Consider the following 16,686-nt stretch of genomic DNA (forward strand, 5'->3'; position numbering starts at 1 on the left):
ATGTTTGAACCTAGTTTAGATAAAAATAATAAGAAATATAAATTGTAGGCTGTGAACATCAGATTTTTCAGAAGCTAGGTAGTACTGACCTGCCCAAAAGAAATGACAGCTCTGCTGAAGGACTAGTAAGAAGGGCTGCATGTAAAGAGGACACAAGGGTTTCAGTAATGGTAAAGGTGAAGTTATAAATAGTTATGACAGCTTACAGTAGAAAATCCAAGTGTGAAGGAGGAAAAAAAGAATTGTGGTTTTCTATATACTTCTAACATTTAGTGAGTTATTTGCTGGTAAGATTGCTTTGTTTGTGTGGATTTTTATTTGCAAAATAGTGGCCCAAATTACTGAACATCCGTTTAAAGACAGCATTTTCCTTCTATTTTACGAAAGAAATTTAATTGTACATTTTAAAAGAGTCCTAATGTTTATAAAATCTGTACTAAAATAGAAAGTGTTATTATTTCCTTAATATTCGTCACTAATTAAATACATTCTAGTCTCCTCAGACTTCTGTATGATATGAAGGAGTGGTTTCTTCCACAGCACAAATAGACACACAAGCAGTAGATAGATGACCGCTGGTGTTCCAGGAGCTCTACTTGGGTTCACACTTCTAAGATTCAGGCATGTTTTTAGAAGATAAATTGGATATGGCGCACACACACACACACACACACAAGTCATTCAGGAATCCCCTATGTAATATTATCAAAGAATAGAAGAGAATGGACATTTTCATTTAATGATTCTAAGTATTAATTGGTTTAGTTAATCCATTTCTCTAAGGAGGCAATAAATCACTTTTTCCTAGCTAGCTCTATTGATACAAACAAGTAAAATGACTCCAGCTTGCTTTTTACCAGGAAACCTGTGTAGTCTCTTCCCCAGCAGAACTTCAGTATACAATAAAAATGAAAAACTAAGAGGACTTTTTATTTCAAAGAATAGTAATCTAGAAAATAATTAACCTAAGGACAAAAATTAATGGTATAAATCATTTCCATAAGATTAAAATTGAGGTAGCAGAAATTTTAAAAATAATCTATAAGGAGAATTATGTTTAAAAAAAGTTTAGACTGGAAAAAAATGTTTTTAAACTTATTATCACCACATAATAGTTGTATAATATTTGTTTAATTTACTTGACTCACAGATGCCATGCTGAAAAATACAAATTAAAACATCTAATTTGAAGTTATCCTGAAATTTACTAAGATTTCCTTTTACTTCTCTTTATCCTGATATTAGTCATTGTGGATAGAAAATAGAGAGGTATTAGAAAATTAGAAGGTATCAAAACTTCATAGAAAGCAGACCTCACACATACATATTATCGTCAGTGGGGATCTCAGAAAAATACATCTTAACTTGACATGAGAAATACAACAAAAAATCATGTAGCCCTAAAGTTGGGCAGGCCCAGAACTGGCTTATGAGATGTTTTGTGTCTTTACACTGAACTGGAAAGAACCATGAGAGAAAGTTCAAGATGGTGGCATAGACAAGATACAGAACCAATCTAAGTGTCCACCGATACACAAATGGATACACACACACACACACACACACACACACACACATATTATGCAGCCATAAAAAAAGAATGGGCCTGTGCTATCTGCAGCAACATAGATGGACCCAGAGGGTATTATGCTAAGTGAAATATGTCAGACTGAGAAAAAACATATAATTTCACTCATATGTGGAATCTAAAAACAAAACACCAAAACAAACACCAAATAAATAAACAAACAAAAGGCAATATCAAACCTATAGAGAACAAACTGATGGTTGCAAGAGTGGGGTTTTGGGAAAATGGGCAAAATGGGTGAAGGGGAGGGGAAGATGCAGATTTCTAGTTATGGAATGAATAAGTCACAGGATTAAAAGGCACATCATGAGAAATATAGTCAATGATATTATAAAGTGCTGTATGATGACAAAAGATAGCTAGACTTGAGGTGAGCATAACATAATACTTGTTGAGTCACTATATCATACACCTGAAACTAATGTAACATTGTGCCTCAACCAAGTTTAAATGAATAAATAGGTAGGTGGTATAGGAATATCTTGAATTCACCTTCTCATTTGGACACACCAAATCAACAGCTGCATATGGAACAATCCCTCTGACAAAGTACTGGAAATCAGCTGAGCAGTTCCTCCATGACCAAAAATAAAAGAGCCACATCAAGATGGGTAGGAGAGGCAGAGACGTGGTCTTGCCAAAAATCCCACCCCCAGCATGGTGACACACAGTTGAGAGGGATTTCACAAATACAGAGCTTCTCCCTGAGAAGCAAGGGCTTTACATCCCACCACAGGCATCCCAAACCTTAGGACCTACAATGGAGAGATAAGCTCTCCAAGTGTCTGGCTTTGAAAGCCAATGGAGCTTACATCTAGGAGACCCAAAGGGCTTAGGGAACTGAGGTTCAATTTTTAAAGGGCTTGCACACAAACTCATTCACCTCAGGACCCAGTGCAAAAGCAGCAGTTTGAAAACCACCTAGAGTATATACGAAAGAAATTCATTTGTTAATCTTAATGCATCTGCCAGAGGGGCAGGGATCTGTTGGCCTCTCTATGGGAATGAAGGTGCTGGTGGGCACCATATTTGCACTGTCACTCTACCTTGCTAGTGTTGACAGATGTGCCCCAGCCCTCTACTCTCCTGTGGTCCCATTAAAGCAGGCAGGCAAGCCCTAGCTTCACACTCTCCCATGGCCCTGTAAAATCCAGCAAACACACACTGTCCACACATGAGACAACCCTTGAGCAATTGGCTCTGGGGTCCAGGGTGGCTTGCGTTTCTGGGATCCATGGGATTGAAACAATCAGAGAGACAGTTCTTGGCAGGCTACCATCCCCAGGCCACAGCACAGAAAGCAGATTGAAACATCTATATCTTCCAAAAACAAAAACATAAATAAAAACAAAAAGAAAACACAAAAACAGAAACAAAACTATTTTTCTTATCCTGGAATTTCAGCCAGAAGGGCAGGCTTCAAGATTGTCACACACCCAGAGGCTACATGGGCCAGAAGTTGCCATCTTTGTGCTCACCCTTGCCTCACTACAGCTTGCCAGGACCTTCAAAAAGGGAGCTTATACACTTGTCTGGACCCCAATTTTTACAACTGTCAGCAAGGGAGCACCTTTATATGGACTGGTCTGGAGGTCAACAGGGTTTACAATATATATTTGCATCCTTTTAAAATTGGTGCCTGAGCATCTGGCTTCCAATCAGCATGAAACTAGGTGCCAACTGGGATCCCTCCCTTTGGAATACTGCCAGAGTTTGACACAACTTCAACAATTGGGACTGATCAAGAATAAATCTGGTTTCTTAGACATTCACAAAGGTTTCGGAGACAACCAAAAGCTAGGGCAAGGTTGAATGAAGTTTCATCTTCTACACAAAGCAACTCATTCAAGACTGGGAGAGAAAGCTATTTTTCCCAATACATAGTAACAAGCATAGTCAAGCAAAAGGAAGAAACAGAGGAATATGTTCCAAACAAAAGAATACCATAAAACCCCAGAAAAAAAAAAAAAACCTTAATGAAATAGAGATATTGATAAAGAGAAACTTGATAAAGAGTTCAAAGTAATAGTCATAAAGATGCTCACCAAACTCAGAAGATGAATAGTCACATCATCACTAGAAGAAGGGTCCCAAGATGGCAGAGGAGCAGGAGACCTAAAGTTCGTCTGGTCCCAGGAATTCAGCTAGAGAGCTACCAAACCATTCTGCATACCTATGAACGCAACTGGAGAACGAAGAAAAGAGTAGCAGAAACTCCATGAACAGAAAAGCGACCACTTTCTGCAAGGAGGGGAAAAGATGGCGGAGGAGTAGGAGACTCTTTCTCAACTGGTCCTGAGTCGAGCTGGATAGGTACCAGACCATCCTGAACATCCATGGAATCAGCCTGAGATGCAGGAAGATACATCTGGATCTCTACAAACGAACATCCCCAGCGCTGAATACTGAGGTACAAAACAGGGAGCCGTGAATCCGCGCACAGATATCGGAAGATAAATGGAAGGGGGAGGGAGCAGACGCACTCGGGCGCCGGGAAGCAGTAGCCACTTGCACTGGGGAGCGGGCCGGACTTGCGGACCAGCACCCGCGAGAAAGCTGACTGAGACGGTGAGCCCGGGAACGCATGCGACCAGACTGAAAACCAGAGCTCTGGAGCACACACTCAAACTAGACTGAAACTGAGAGCTCGGGAGCGTGCGCAACCAGACTGGAGCCCTAGAGTGCTCACTGGAACCGGACTGATACCGGGAGCTCAGGAGCGCAGGCGCAACCAGACTGAAAACCAGCTCTCTGGAGTGCACGTGAACCATATTGAACAGGGAGCTCGGGAGCGTGCACGGGAACCGGGGGCTGCTGGTGGTGTTAGAAGCACAAAGGACAGAGACGTGCCAGCCCTGGAAGTGAGGGCTGGGACACCGGCTGTGGGGCACACATCCTGGGACACTGCAGGATTTTTAGCAGCACCGGCAGAAACAGAGTTAAAGTGGCCAAGAGAGCTCAGTGGAGAGCGGACTGCGATCTCTCTGTTCTGAGACAGAGGCTAGGATTCGGCCACTGCTGCTCTGACTCTCAGAAGAAGCACAGAAAACAGCCAGGGAAAGCCGCCAGAGTACAAAAGACCAGAAATACCGGCTCATATTATGCCCATCCCCATGCCCCCTCACAGGGGAGGGGGCAACTCTACCCAAACAGCGTTGCCTGTATATCAGCGTGGCAGACCCCTCCCCCAGAAGGCAGGCTGAAAAATCAAGAAGCCCACATCCCTAAGGTCTCTATAAAACAAGAGCACACTGCCTGGGTACTGGTCAATAATTTGGGCTCTGGGCATCTCCACAATCTCTCCTCATCAGAATGACGAGGAGGAGAAATCCCCCCCCAGCAAAGAAAAGATGAGTCTGTGGCCTCAGCCACAGAATTGATGGATATGGATATAACCAAATTGTCAGAAATGGAGTTCAGAGTAACAATGGTCAAGATGTTGTGTAGGCTTGAAAAAACTATTAATGAAAATATTAACGAGAATATAGAATCTCTAAGGGCAGAAATGAGAGCAAGTCTGGCAGAAATTAAAAAAGCTATGAATCAAATGCAGTCTAAACTAGACACTCTGAAAGCCAAGGTAAATGAGGCAGAAGAATGAATTAGTGAATTGGAGGATGGGATGGTAGAAGAGAAAGTTAAAACAGAAACTTCCCTCAAAAAAATCCAATCTCAAGAATGTAGATTACGGGAGATAACTGACTCAATGAAACGTTCCAATGTCAGAATCATTGGCATCCCTGAGGGGGTGGAAAAGAGAGAGGTCTAGTAGAGATATTTGAACAAATTGTAGCTGAGAACTTCCCTAATCTGGCAAAGGAAACAAGCATTCATGTCCAAGAAGCAGAGAGGACCCCTCCCAAGGTCAATGAGAACAGACCTACACCACGTCACATCATAGTGCAAATCGCAAATATTAGATCCAAGGATACAGTATTGAAAGCAGCCAGGGGGAAGAAAATCCTTACGTACAGAGGCAAAAATATCAGAATAATGTCAGACCTGTCTACAGAGACCTGGCAGGCTAGGAAGGGTTGGCAGGGTATTTTCAAAGCTCTATCTGAGAAGAACATGCAGTCAAGGATCCTTTATCCAGCAAGGCTGTCATTCAGAATTGATGGAGAGATAAGGACCTTCCAGGATCGGCAGAAACTCAAGGAATTCGTAACCACCAAACCAGCTCTACATGAGATATTGGGGGGTGCTATAAAAGTAAAAAGGCCCCACGAGTGATACAGAACAGAAATTTACAATCTATAGAAACAAAGACTTCACAGGAAGCATGACATCATTAAAATCATATCTCTCAATAATCACTCTCAATGTGAATGGCCTAAATGCTCCCATAAAACACCACAGGGTTGCAGATTGGATAAAAAGACATGACCCATCCATTTGCTGTCTACAAGAGACTCATCATGAACCTAAAGATACATCCAGACTCAAAGTGAAGGGATGGGAAACCATTTTTCATGCCAATGGACCTCAAAAGAAAGCTGGGGTAGCAATTCTCATATCAGACAGATTAGATTTTAAACTAAAGACTGTAGTTAGAGATACAGAAGGACACTATATTATTCTTAAAGGATGTATCCAACAAGTGGATATGACAATTATAAATATCTATGCCCCCAACAGGGGAGCAGCTAGATACACAAGCCAACTCTTAACCAGAATAAAGAGACATAAAGATAGTAATACGTTAATTGTAGGGGACCTCAACACTCTGCTCTCAGCAATAGACAGATCACCTAAGCAGAAAATTAACAAAGAAACAAGAGCTTTGAATGACATACTGGACCAGATGGACCTCATAGATATATATAGAACACTACACCCCAGAACAACAGAATACTCATTCTTTTCGAATGCACATGGAACTTTCTCCAGAATAGACCATATACTGGGTCACAAAACTGGTCTCAACTGATACCAAAAGACTGAGATTATTCCCTGCATATTCTCAGACCACAATGCTTTGAAACTGGAACTCAATCACAAGGAAAAATTTGGAAGAAACTCAAACACTTGGAAACTAAGAACCATCCTGCTCAAGAATGATTGGGTAAACCAGGAAATTAAGAATCAGTTTAAACAATTTCTGGAGACCAATGAGAATGAAAACACATCGGTCCAAAACCTATGGGACACTGCAAAGGCAGTCCTAAGGGGAAAATACATAGCCATCCAAGCCTCACTCAAAAGAATAGAAAAACCTAAAATGCAGTTTTTATATTCTCACCTCAAGAAGCTGGAACAGAAGAACAGGCCTAACCCATGCACGAAAAGGCAGGTGATCAAGATTAGAGCAGAGATCAATGAATTAGAAACCAGGAGCACACTAGAGCAGATCAACAGAACTAGAAGCTGGTTCTTTGAAAGAATAAATAAGATCGATAAGCCACTGGCCAGACTTATTCAAAAGAATAAAGAAAGGACCCAAATTAATAAAATTATGAATGAAAGGGGAGAGATCATGACCAACACCAATGAAATAGGAAGGATCATCAGAAACTTTTATCAACAGCTTTATGCCAATAAGTTAAACAACCTGGAAGAAATGGATGCCTTCCTGGAAACCTATAAACTACCCAGACTGAAACAGGAAGAAATTGATTATTTAAAGAGACCGATTAATTATGAAGAAATTGAAGCAGTGATCAAAAACTTCCCCCAAAACAAGAGTCCACGGCCTGAAGGATTCCCTGGGGAATTCTAACAAACATTCGAAGAAGAACTAATACGTATTCTCCTGAAGCTGTTTCAAAAAATAGAAACAGAAGGAAAACTACCAAACTCATTCTATGAAGCCAGTATTACCTTGACCCCAAACCAGGCAAAGACCCCATCAAAAAGGAGAATTACAGACCGATTTCCCTGATGAATATGGATGCCAAAATTCTCAACAAGATCCTACCTAATAGGATCCAACAGTGCATTAAAAGGATTATCCATTGAGACTAAGTGGGATTCATCCCTGGAATGCAAGGGTGGTTCAACATTCGCAAATCGATCAGTGTGATAGATCATATCAACAAGAAAAGAGTCAAGAACCATATGATCCTCTCAATTGATGCAGAAAAAGCATTTGACAAAATACAGCATCCTTTCCTGATTAAAACCCTTCAGAGTGTAGGAATAGAAGGTACATTTCTCAATCTCATAAAAGCCATCTGTGAAAAGCCTACTGCAAATATCATTCTCAATGGGGAAAAGCTGAAAGCCTCTCCTTTAAGATCAGGAACACGACAAGGATGCCCACTCTCACCATTATTATTCAACATAGTACTAGAAGTCCTTGCAACAGCAATCAGACAACAAAAATGGGTAAAAGGTATCCAAATCAGCAAAGAAGTCAAACTGTCTCTCTTTGCAGATGACATGATACTCTGTACAGAAAACCCAAAAGACTCCACCCCCAAACTACTAGAACTTATAGAGCTATTCAGTAATGTGGCAGGATACAAAACCAATGCTCAGAAATCAGTTGTATTTCTATACACGAATAATGAGACTGAAGAAAGAGAAATTAGGGAATCCATTCCATTTACAATAGCACCAAAAATCATATGTTATCTCGGAATTAACTTAACCAGAGACATAAAGGATCTATATTCTAGAAACTATAAATAATCACCAGCCTATCGCAACCCCCACCCCTCCCCTCTGAAGCCCTCAGTTTGTTTCCCAGAGTCCACAGTCTCTCATGGTTCATTCCTCCTTCCGTTCACCCCTCCTTCATTCTTCCTTTCCTTCTCCTACCGATCTTCCTATTTATTATGTTCCCTAAATGAGTGAAAACATATGATAATTGTCTTTCTCTGCTTGGCTTATTTCACTTAGCATAATCTCCTCCAGTCCCATCCATGTTGCAGCAAATGTTGTATAATCGTTCTTTCTGATGGCTGAGTAATATTCCATCGTATATGTGGACCACATCTTCTTAATCCAGTCATCTGTTGAAAGGCATCTCGGCTGCTTCCACAATTTAGCTATTGTGGACAATGCTGCTATGAACATTGGGCTGCATATGGCCCTTCTCTTCAGTACGTCTGTATCTTTGGGGTAAATACCCAGTAGTAAAATTGCTGGATCATAGGGTAGCTTAATTTTTAACTTTTTAAGGGACCTCCACACTGTTTCCAAAGTGGCTGTACCAACTTGCATTAGAATCTTACACCATGCACAAGAATTAACTTAAAATGGACTAAAGATTTGAATGTAAGACCTGAAACCATAAAGGTCCTATAAGAAAACAAGGTGGTTAAGCTTTTAGACATAAAAGTCTTGGCCATGACTTTTTGGATTTGACTCCAAAGGCTAGGGCAACAAAAGCAAAAAATAAACAAGTTAGGACTACTTCAAACTAAAAACAAAACAAACAAAACGTCTGCACAGTGAAGGAAACCATCAATAAAATGAAAAAGCAACCTTTTGAATGGGAGGAGGTATTTGCCAATCATATATCTGATAAGGGGTTAATATCCAAAATATGTAAAGAGGGGCACCTGGGTGGCTCAGTCAGTTAAGTGTCAGATTCTTGCTTTCAGCTCAGGTCATGATATCTCATGGGTCATGAGATGGAGCCCTATGTCTGTCTCCACACTCAGTGGGGAGTCTGCTTGAAGATTCTCTCCCTCTGCCCCTCCCCCCACTCGTGCTCCTTATCTCTCTCTAACGTAAATAAATGAATCTTGAAACAAAAACCCCGAAAATATATAAAGAACTAATACATCTCAATAGCAAAAACAAACAAACAAACAAACAAAAAAAAAAACTAAAAATGGGCAGAGGATCTGAACATTTTTTTTTCCACAGCAGACATATAGATGGCCAACAAGCACATGATAAAATGCTCATTATCATTAATCATCAGTGAAATGCAAATCAAAATCACAATGAGAGACCACCTCACACCTGTTAGAATGGATATGATCAAGAAGATAAGAAATGATAAGTACTGGGGAGGATGTGGAGAAAAGGGAAACTTTGTACAGTGTTCGTAGGAATGTATATTGGTACAGCCTCTATGGAAAACAGTATGGTGTTTCCTCAAAAAATTTAAAAAAAAATACCATATGATCCAAAAATTCTTTTCCTGGGTGTGTATTCAACGAAAACAAAATCACTAATTCAAAAAAGTATAAGCACCCCTCCCATTTTATTGCAGCATTATTTACAGTAGTCAAAATATAGAAACAACCTACGTGTCCATCAATGGATATATGGACAGACACACAGACACACACACACACACACACACACACACACGGAATGGAATACTACTCAGCTTTAAAAGAGATTGAAATCTTGCCATTCACAACAACATGAATAAACCGTAAGGGTATTACGCTAAGTGAAGTAAGACAGAGAAAGACAAACGCCTTATGATTTCACTTCCATGCGGAATCTTAAAAACAAAAGAAATGAACAAACAAAACCAAGAAAAACTAATAGATGCAGAGAACATATTGGTGGGTGCCAGAGGATTAAGATGGGGGAAATGGGTGAAGGGGATTAAGAAATACAAACTTCTAGTTATTAAATAAATAAATCATGGGGGTGTAATGTACAGCATGGTGACTACAGTCAGTAATATTGTATTGCATATCTGAAAGCTGCTAAGAGAATATTCTTAAAAGTTCTCTTCACAAGAAAAAAAGACTAACTTTGTATGGCTACATATGATAACTAATTGTGGTGATCATTTTTAAGTGTATACATATATATGTAAATATATATATATATATACACACACACACACACATATAATCTTTGTGTTACACACCTAAAACTAATATTGTGTAATATGTTAATTATTTCTAAAAAAAAGAATGGTGCTAAAATTCTATCAATGTGTAGAAGACACAACTTGAAGACACAATTTTTATTTTTCTGTGTAAAATCATTTACCCTCTATGAAACTCATTCCCTCAAAGCTACATAGAATGTTTAGTACTCAACACATTAACATGTGAGAAACTGCTCTGTGAACTTTAATATAATCATTATTGTAGTAGCATTTATTGAATATCTTTTGTCAGCATGTTAAGAGTATTTGGTAATATCTCATTTAATTTTTATAATGAGTTTATAAAGTAAATGTTATTATACTTACTGTACAAATGACACAGGGTGATTATACTATACATTCATAGTAACACAACTAACAGATAAATAATACATTCTTTCTATTCATAACTAATAGATATGATACGAATACTAGGTCTTGTTGAGGACAAATTCGTATGATCTCATTATTTGTCTGTGACTGACTGCTCATTGTCCTTTCCAATTCCAGCTGGCAGGTGCCAATGGAATGATCTATTTCAGAGTTCTTATATTGTAATATATCTGTAATCTTATGTATTGTCTTTACAAAAATCAATAAACTTTCATAAGGCATTTGACAACTTGATGGATTTTCAAATAGTTGTATTTCATCATGAAAGGAAAAAATATCTATTCTTCTTTATTCATATTCATATGCTGAACTATTTAATCCTCGTGTAAGGGAGGTGGATATAAAAGTTCTAGAAACAACATTAAAATATAAATGGAACACAAGTACTCCACTGGGAGGAATTCACTTTGCTTACAAAGAAGGACTGTACTTTGTATAAAGATGATTTCCCGAAGTAGTCAGTGTATGCCAACGGAAAAGACTAAAAGATACTCAGTGGGAAGACAATCTCCATTTATTTTATTCATACTAAGCCATTTATAATTTTTTAAAACTCCTTATTCTATTTTTACTTAGCATCCAGTCAGGAAGCGGAAAGTTTACTTTGTGTTCTTTTTCCTCTTAGGATTCCAAGGCCATAGGAAATGTAGTGACTGACTAAAAGAAAACAGGACCCAGGATTGACAATAAGGTTTAGTTGCTGTTACCTCATTTATAATGATCCAGTGACAGTCAAAAGCAACCAAATTAGTCTCCACAACCTAGAACAGAAAACAAACCAGCTATCAGTCAGCATTAATAGTGAAAAACAAACCAAACCAAATGAATATACTTGAAAATGGCAAAAAACAAAACAAAACAAAACAAAACAAAAGAACAAGCCATATCACATGTTAGAAAGATCTTTGTTATTAAATTAAAGATGGAAAACTGTTAGCTGAACACCATAGAAGCATTTGTATTCGACATGCAGATGCACTGTAGACTTGATAATTAAGTTTGAAAATAAAATTCATCACAAGCCTAGAAAAACAGGTTTCAATTAAAAAAATAAATAATACCACATAGTGATTTAACTGGGAGTATGGTTCAAATCACATTTCCTATTCCAAATAAACTTTGATGGCTTTCTATTATCTAAGTACATATCCCTCCACAATCTGGCTCTAACTTAACATTCTTATCTTCTGCTCTTTCCCTGTGTATATGCTTGCTATTTTCTTAAAGTAAACTGCCCTGTGTTCTGAAACACTTTGTGCTGTGTTCTCGAAGAAGATCCAGTTGTAAAATTATTTAAATGTAAAAACTAAAAGCAATAAACATTATATTATCATTAAGTTATGGGTGGGTAACTTCAATAGCTTTTAGCTTGCTAACTACATAAACACAAACAATTCATGCAAAAGGAAAAGCAAACAATATATAGGTGGCAATCTTGACTAACTTTGAATAAATTGATTCTAAATGATTCTTGGCTTGGGCTAAAAAGTAAGCTGGGGAACACACACGTGTGTGGAGTGTGTGGGTGTGAGTGCATATAGTAGGGGTAGCTTTTGTATCACTTTCAGTTCTATCCAATCTTGTACATATTTTAAGGTATGTTCTTATGATTCATGCCATGGGGCATACAGGCATATAATAGTTGAGACTGTTTTGTAAAAGATTATTCTCATATTTTCAGCAATAATGCCCAAAGATTGGGTTTTAAGTGAAGATGCTTTCTAATAACTATCAAGGAGTGGTTATAATATGGTGATTGTGTTTTGCTGGTTATTCTTTGTCCAACTGAGAAATGACTGTTGAAAGATGCACTGAGTCATAAGAAATACAATTGGAAATATATGTCTTGTATGATATAATGTTTTGAAAGGATATAGTTACTTTCAGAATCTTTGTTTTTTCTTTTAATTTTGGTATAAATTTTGTACTATTTGAATATGTATCACATTGGTCCTATGAATTTACTGAAGTGTATAGCTAATACATTATCATAGAAGTGAAGATATGTTATTTATTTTTAAGTTATATCATTATTATCATTTTTTGAAATATATATATATTTTCCATTTATATGTGAAACAATGCAGAAAATATATCTCTGGCAGTTTTCAGTTTTAGAAATCACTTTATACCATTAATGACAGCACTTATTTCTAATTTAATGATTATGTTTCTTTAATAATCTTAGACAAATCATCACTAATTTATTAGCAATAAAAAGTGTTAGACAATAAGCAGGAACTCCATAAGAATTTAAAGAAATACAAAGCAGAGACTCTGATCTAAGGAAAGTAGTTCTCCAGGTAAAACAGAGAGAAATATATATATTTTTTTAAAGCCCATGACTAAAAAAAGCATGACCAAAATACGGAAACATCAAGAATTCAAAGAGAAATGAAAGCCAAAATATAGATTGAAAGAACTACTGAAAGCAATTATCAGAGGTAAAGCGAGGAGATGACTTAGTTATGTTAAATTGTCTTCATTTCAATAATCTGTATCATTTGGACAGATTAGGCACCATTCGGGATCTAAGAACTCTTCATTAACCTGTGGACCTTTTAAGTGAAAAGTTGTCTTGTACAACAGCACTTATGAGAGAGGCAGAAGGTAAAGGTTACAATGGTAACTTACTGATAATTTGTCTAGACCATTAGTCTTATTCATCTTTCACACTCTGACCTGAAATAAACTTTCAGGCAAAAGCATGAAACAGTAGAGAAGTACAGGCTCAGTCTTGTATTCAGTAGAGGAGAAGGGCAAGTATCTCATCAAGGCCACATTTTTTTTTTTTTTTTCCTAACCCTACCACCCTCCTCTGCTTAGGGTCAGCAGGGAGATTATTTTCTTTCACTCCTGTCTTTAATTTCACTCATGAGTATGAATACATAAGACATTTCATAGTATAATTTTGAAACAAGGAAAAAGACTATTAGAATATCACTGCAGATAAGGAAACAAATCATTTACTACAATAGCTTGAGTTCTTGGAACAGACCCTATTCTTCCCCTACTACCTGATGTGGTATTGTGCTAACCCAGAAATACTTGACACATTATATTTTGGGTCTACTTGTTAGAGTAATTTAGCCTATTTTATCTAATGTAATGCATTTTTATTAATCTTAGTTATGCAACTTTTACTAACCTTAATAAATTTTAATAAACAGCTCATGAGAGTAATTTTAAGTCCTGTAATTTTCTAAAGGCATGGTTTCAAAACCATGCAATATTTGTTGGCCTTTTCACAAATGTTGAATATTCAGGACTTTTTTTAAGAGCTCAGTATTCTTTGGGGAAGGAAAACAAATTATACCGGAAAGGTACTTAAGAAGGAAAAGGTAGACATGTCTGTCCCTTTAATTACATACCAAAATACGTATACACAACTCAAATCCATGTATTAAGGGGGCACCCTGTTATTAAGAAACTTTGAAATTTTTTTATTGCTATGTTGTACACAAAATGTTAATGCTTCCATTCATCATTTGAGGAGGAATATACTTTCCTTAGGTTTATGTTAACATCTTTATGCATAAACAATGAGCTGGCATGAGTTCTCCGATTTTTTAATAATTGAATGTTACTAAAAGTAAGTGTTGTGAAAAAGCCATCAATTAAAAAGGTAACTGATCTTTGTAATCGAAGGAGCATCTAGTAAGGGGCATAAAAAGACGACAGGCAGTTGAACAGCCTAGACTTTGGAAACCTGGCAGGCTTTGAGTTCTTTCACTTAAATGACTAGAATAGGTATATTGTACAGATAAAATAAAATCTACTACCATGCCTATACTAACGTACAGCGTGTGTGTTTGTGTCTATATGTATCTCCTTCAGAAAGGTAAAATTACAGCAGAGTTAAAAGAACGAAAGGAATTACAATGTGGTTTATGCTTTTCCACATATTATCACATTGAGCTAATCAACATTCTTAGGAGAGACACATATAAATAAAAAAGAAATTCACAGCTATCTGTGTGGATAACAAAAGCCAGCTAGATATTGTAAAGCCAAATCAATTCATCTGATAATTTTTCTATTTTTTATTAATATTAATCCCTTCCAGTCTCAGTCTCAGGGACTAGTGGCATTACTAACTTGAAGGACTGAATTACTTCAGGATAAAAGATTAAGAAGTGATTGTAAGACAGCCTCGAATTTTTTAAACCTTTATATTTATTTCCACAGTTACAGGAGAACTCAAAGAGGGAAAACTATTTCCTTTCCCCATCTTCCTTACCCAAGTATCTCATCTCCTCTTTCAGTAGTAAACATGTTTGAAGCCGTGAAAGGGATTGAGCAATTGATTGAGTTTTTTCCTTTTTTCACTGGGAACCTATTTTATGTCTGAGCACATCGTTGTTATAGTTGTGCGTTCTCATTCTGTGGATTCTTACAAATGTCTAGCAAGTTAGTAAACACTAATTGTATCTTTTAATCCAAAATTTCAAGGAATTTTAGATTGTTATGAAATACTGAGGATCCTAAAAATTAATAAATATTTTATTATCATAATGACAAGAAACACTCCTCAAAAGTTCATTTTATGCTGGAGCTATTAAGTCAGCATTGAGCTTGGGCAAGTCAGCAAGGAAAAAACTATCCAATGCGGACTCCTGTATGTTTGGTTATCAGGATAATAGAAAGGAAATATGGATTTTCCTCGGTAATCTGCTCCTCTCCTACTTACCGCATGCTTCTCTCTTATCACTAGACACGTGTATATTAATCGTGTAAAGGAGCATGGCGCATGTGCATAGAGTTGCTTCAACACTGATACAAGGTAACATAGTTACAACAAATGAGACTAGCCCGCCTCCCAGGAAGCTGAGCTTATTTTAAGGGAATTGAGCAAAAAAGGGGGAAAAAATCAAGCCCTGTCAGGAAGACAAGCGATGAGTAAGGACAGACCATCTGTCACTGGCAGGAACTTTAGAACTTCTGAATCTTTAGAAAAGCCTGACAATTTATCACCATGTCTTCCATCATTTGTCCTCAGATCTTTAGATGTGCTAAATATAAGACAATCGGAAGCAAAGAAATTGCCAGAGCATGTATCTCACTGGTAATAAATGTGGAACAGTTTCTACGTGCACAGAGGACAATTTAATTGACTAAACAATAACAGCAACATGCTGTTTTTCACTCAACCTTGTGGCTTAACTAAATTAAACTTGTTCCCTTTGCAGGATGTACTAAGTATTACACGTCTATGCAAAGGGTTCCAGCGCTCTGTGCACCTGCAGCAGTGAGGATTTCAGGTGTTTACTTCCTATTCCTGTCTATTCCAAATCGCCAGGTGGAAACATGCCTGGGGAAGGACCCCAACAGTTATGCTGGAACAAGTGGCCGGAGAAATATTAAGAGCTACTCCTCTTCTGGCTTCACATCTACAGCAAGACTGTAGCTTATATCAGTATTTCTAGAACTATATTCTGTGGGATACTACTTCCACTAAAATTCATAAGCATTCTATACCAAGTAGATTTAGAAATGCTAGGTTAACCAAATTAATAGATGTCATTACTGCATCACTCCTCAAAGCTCTGAGCAGGTTAATATCAATATTGAAATTAATTAATATAAAATTCATATTAATATGAATAATATTTGGGGACATATGGCTTTAGACCTATGAGTGTGAGCTCTAAAGTAAATGAGTCAATGCCTCCGTTTTCTTACAGTGTGACTTTGAGCAAACTATCAACCGTATAAGCCTCAGTTTCCTCATTTGCAACTAGGATTAACACTAGTGCCTACATAAGAAAATCATAGCGAAGCTTAAATGCAACAATGGCAAACTCTCAGTAAGTACCAACTCTTCCGTTTTAATTTATATGCTTTATGGAATTCCAGGAGAAGGTAATTGGAATCTGGCATATTCCAAATTGATCTGACTGTGGGGAAACCAATT

General features: G+C 37.4%; 1 protein-coding gene across 1 annotated transcript in view; it reads right to left on the reverse strand.

The window, feature by feature from the left end:
- Positions 1 to 16,686, reverse strand: part of GRID2 (glutamate ionotropic receptor delta type subunit 2) — a 502,073-nt gene that overhangs the window by 388,640 nt on the left and 96,747 nt on the right. Inside the window, exon 3 of the mRNA XM_008707154.2 lies at positions 11,480 to 11,533. Coding sequence (XP_008705376.1) covers positions 11,480 to 11,533 — 54 coding nt within the window. The remainder of the gene's footprint in view (positions 1 to 11,479; positions 11,534 to 16,686) is intronic.

The sequence above is a fragment of the Ursus maritimus genome, unplaced genomic scaffold (assembly GCF_017311325.1).
Source record: "Ursus maritimus isolate PB19 unplaced genomic scaffold, ASM1731132v1 scaffold_8, whole genome shotgun sequence".
Classification (NCBI taxonomy): Eukaryota; Metazoa; Chordata; class Mammalia; order Carnivora; family Ursidae; genus Ursus; species Ursus maritimus.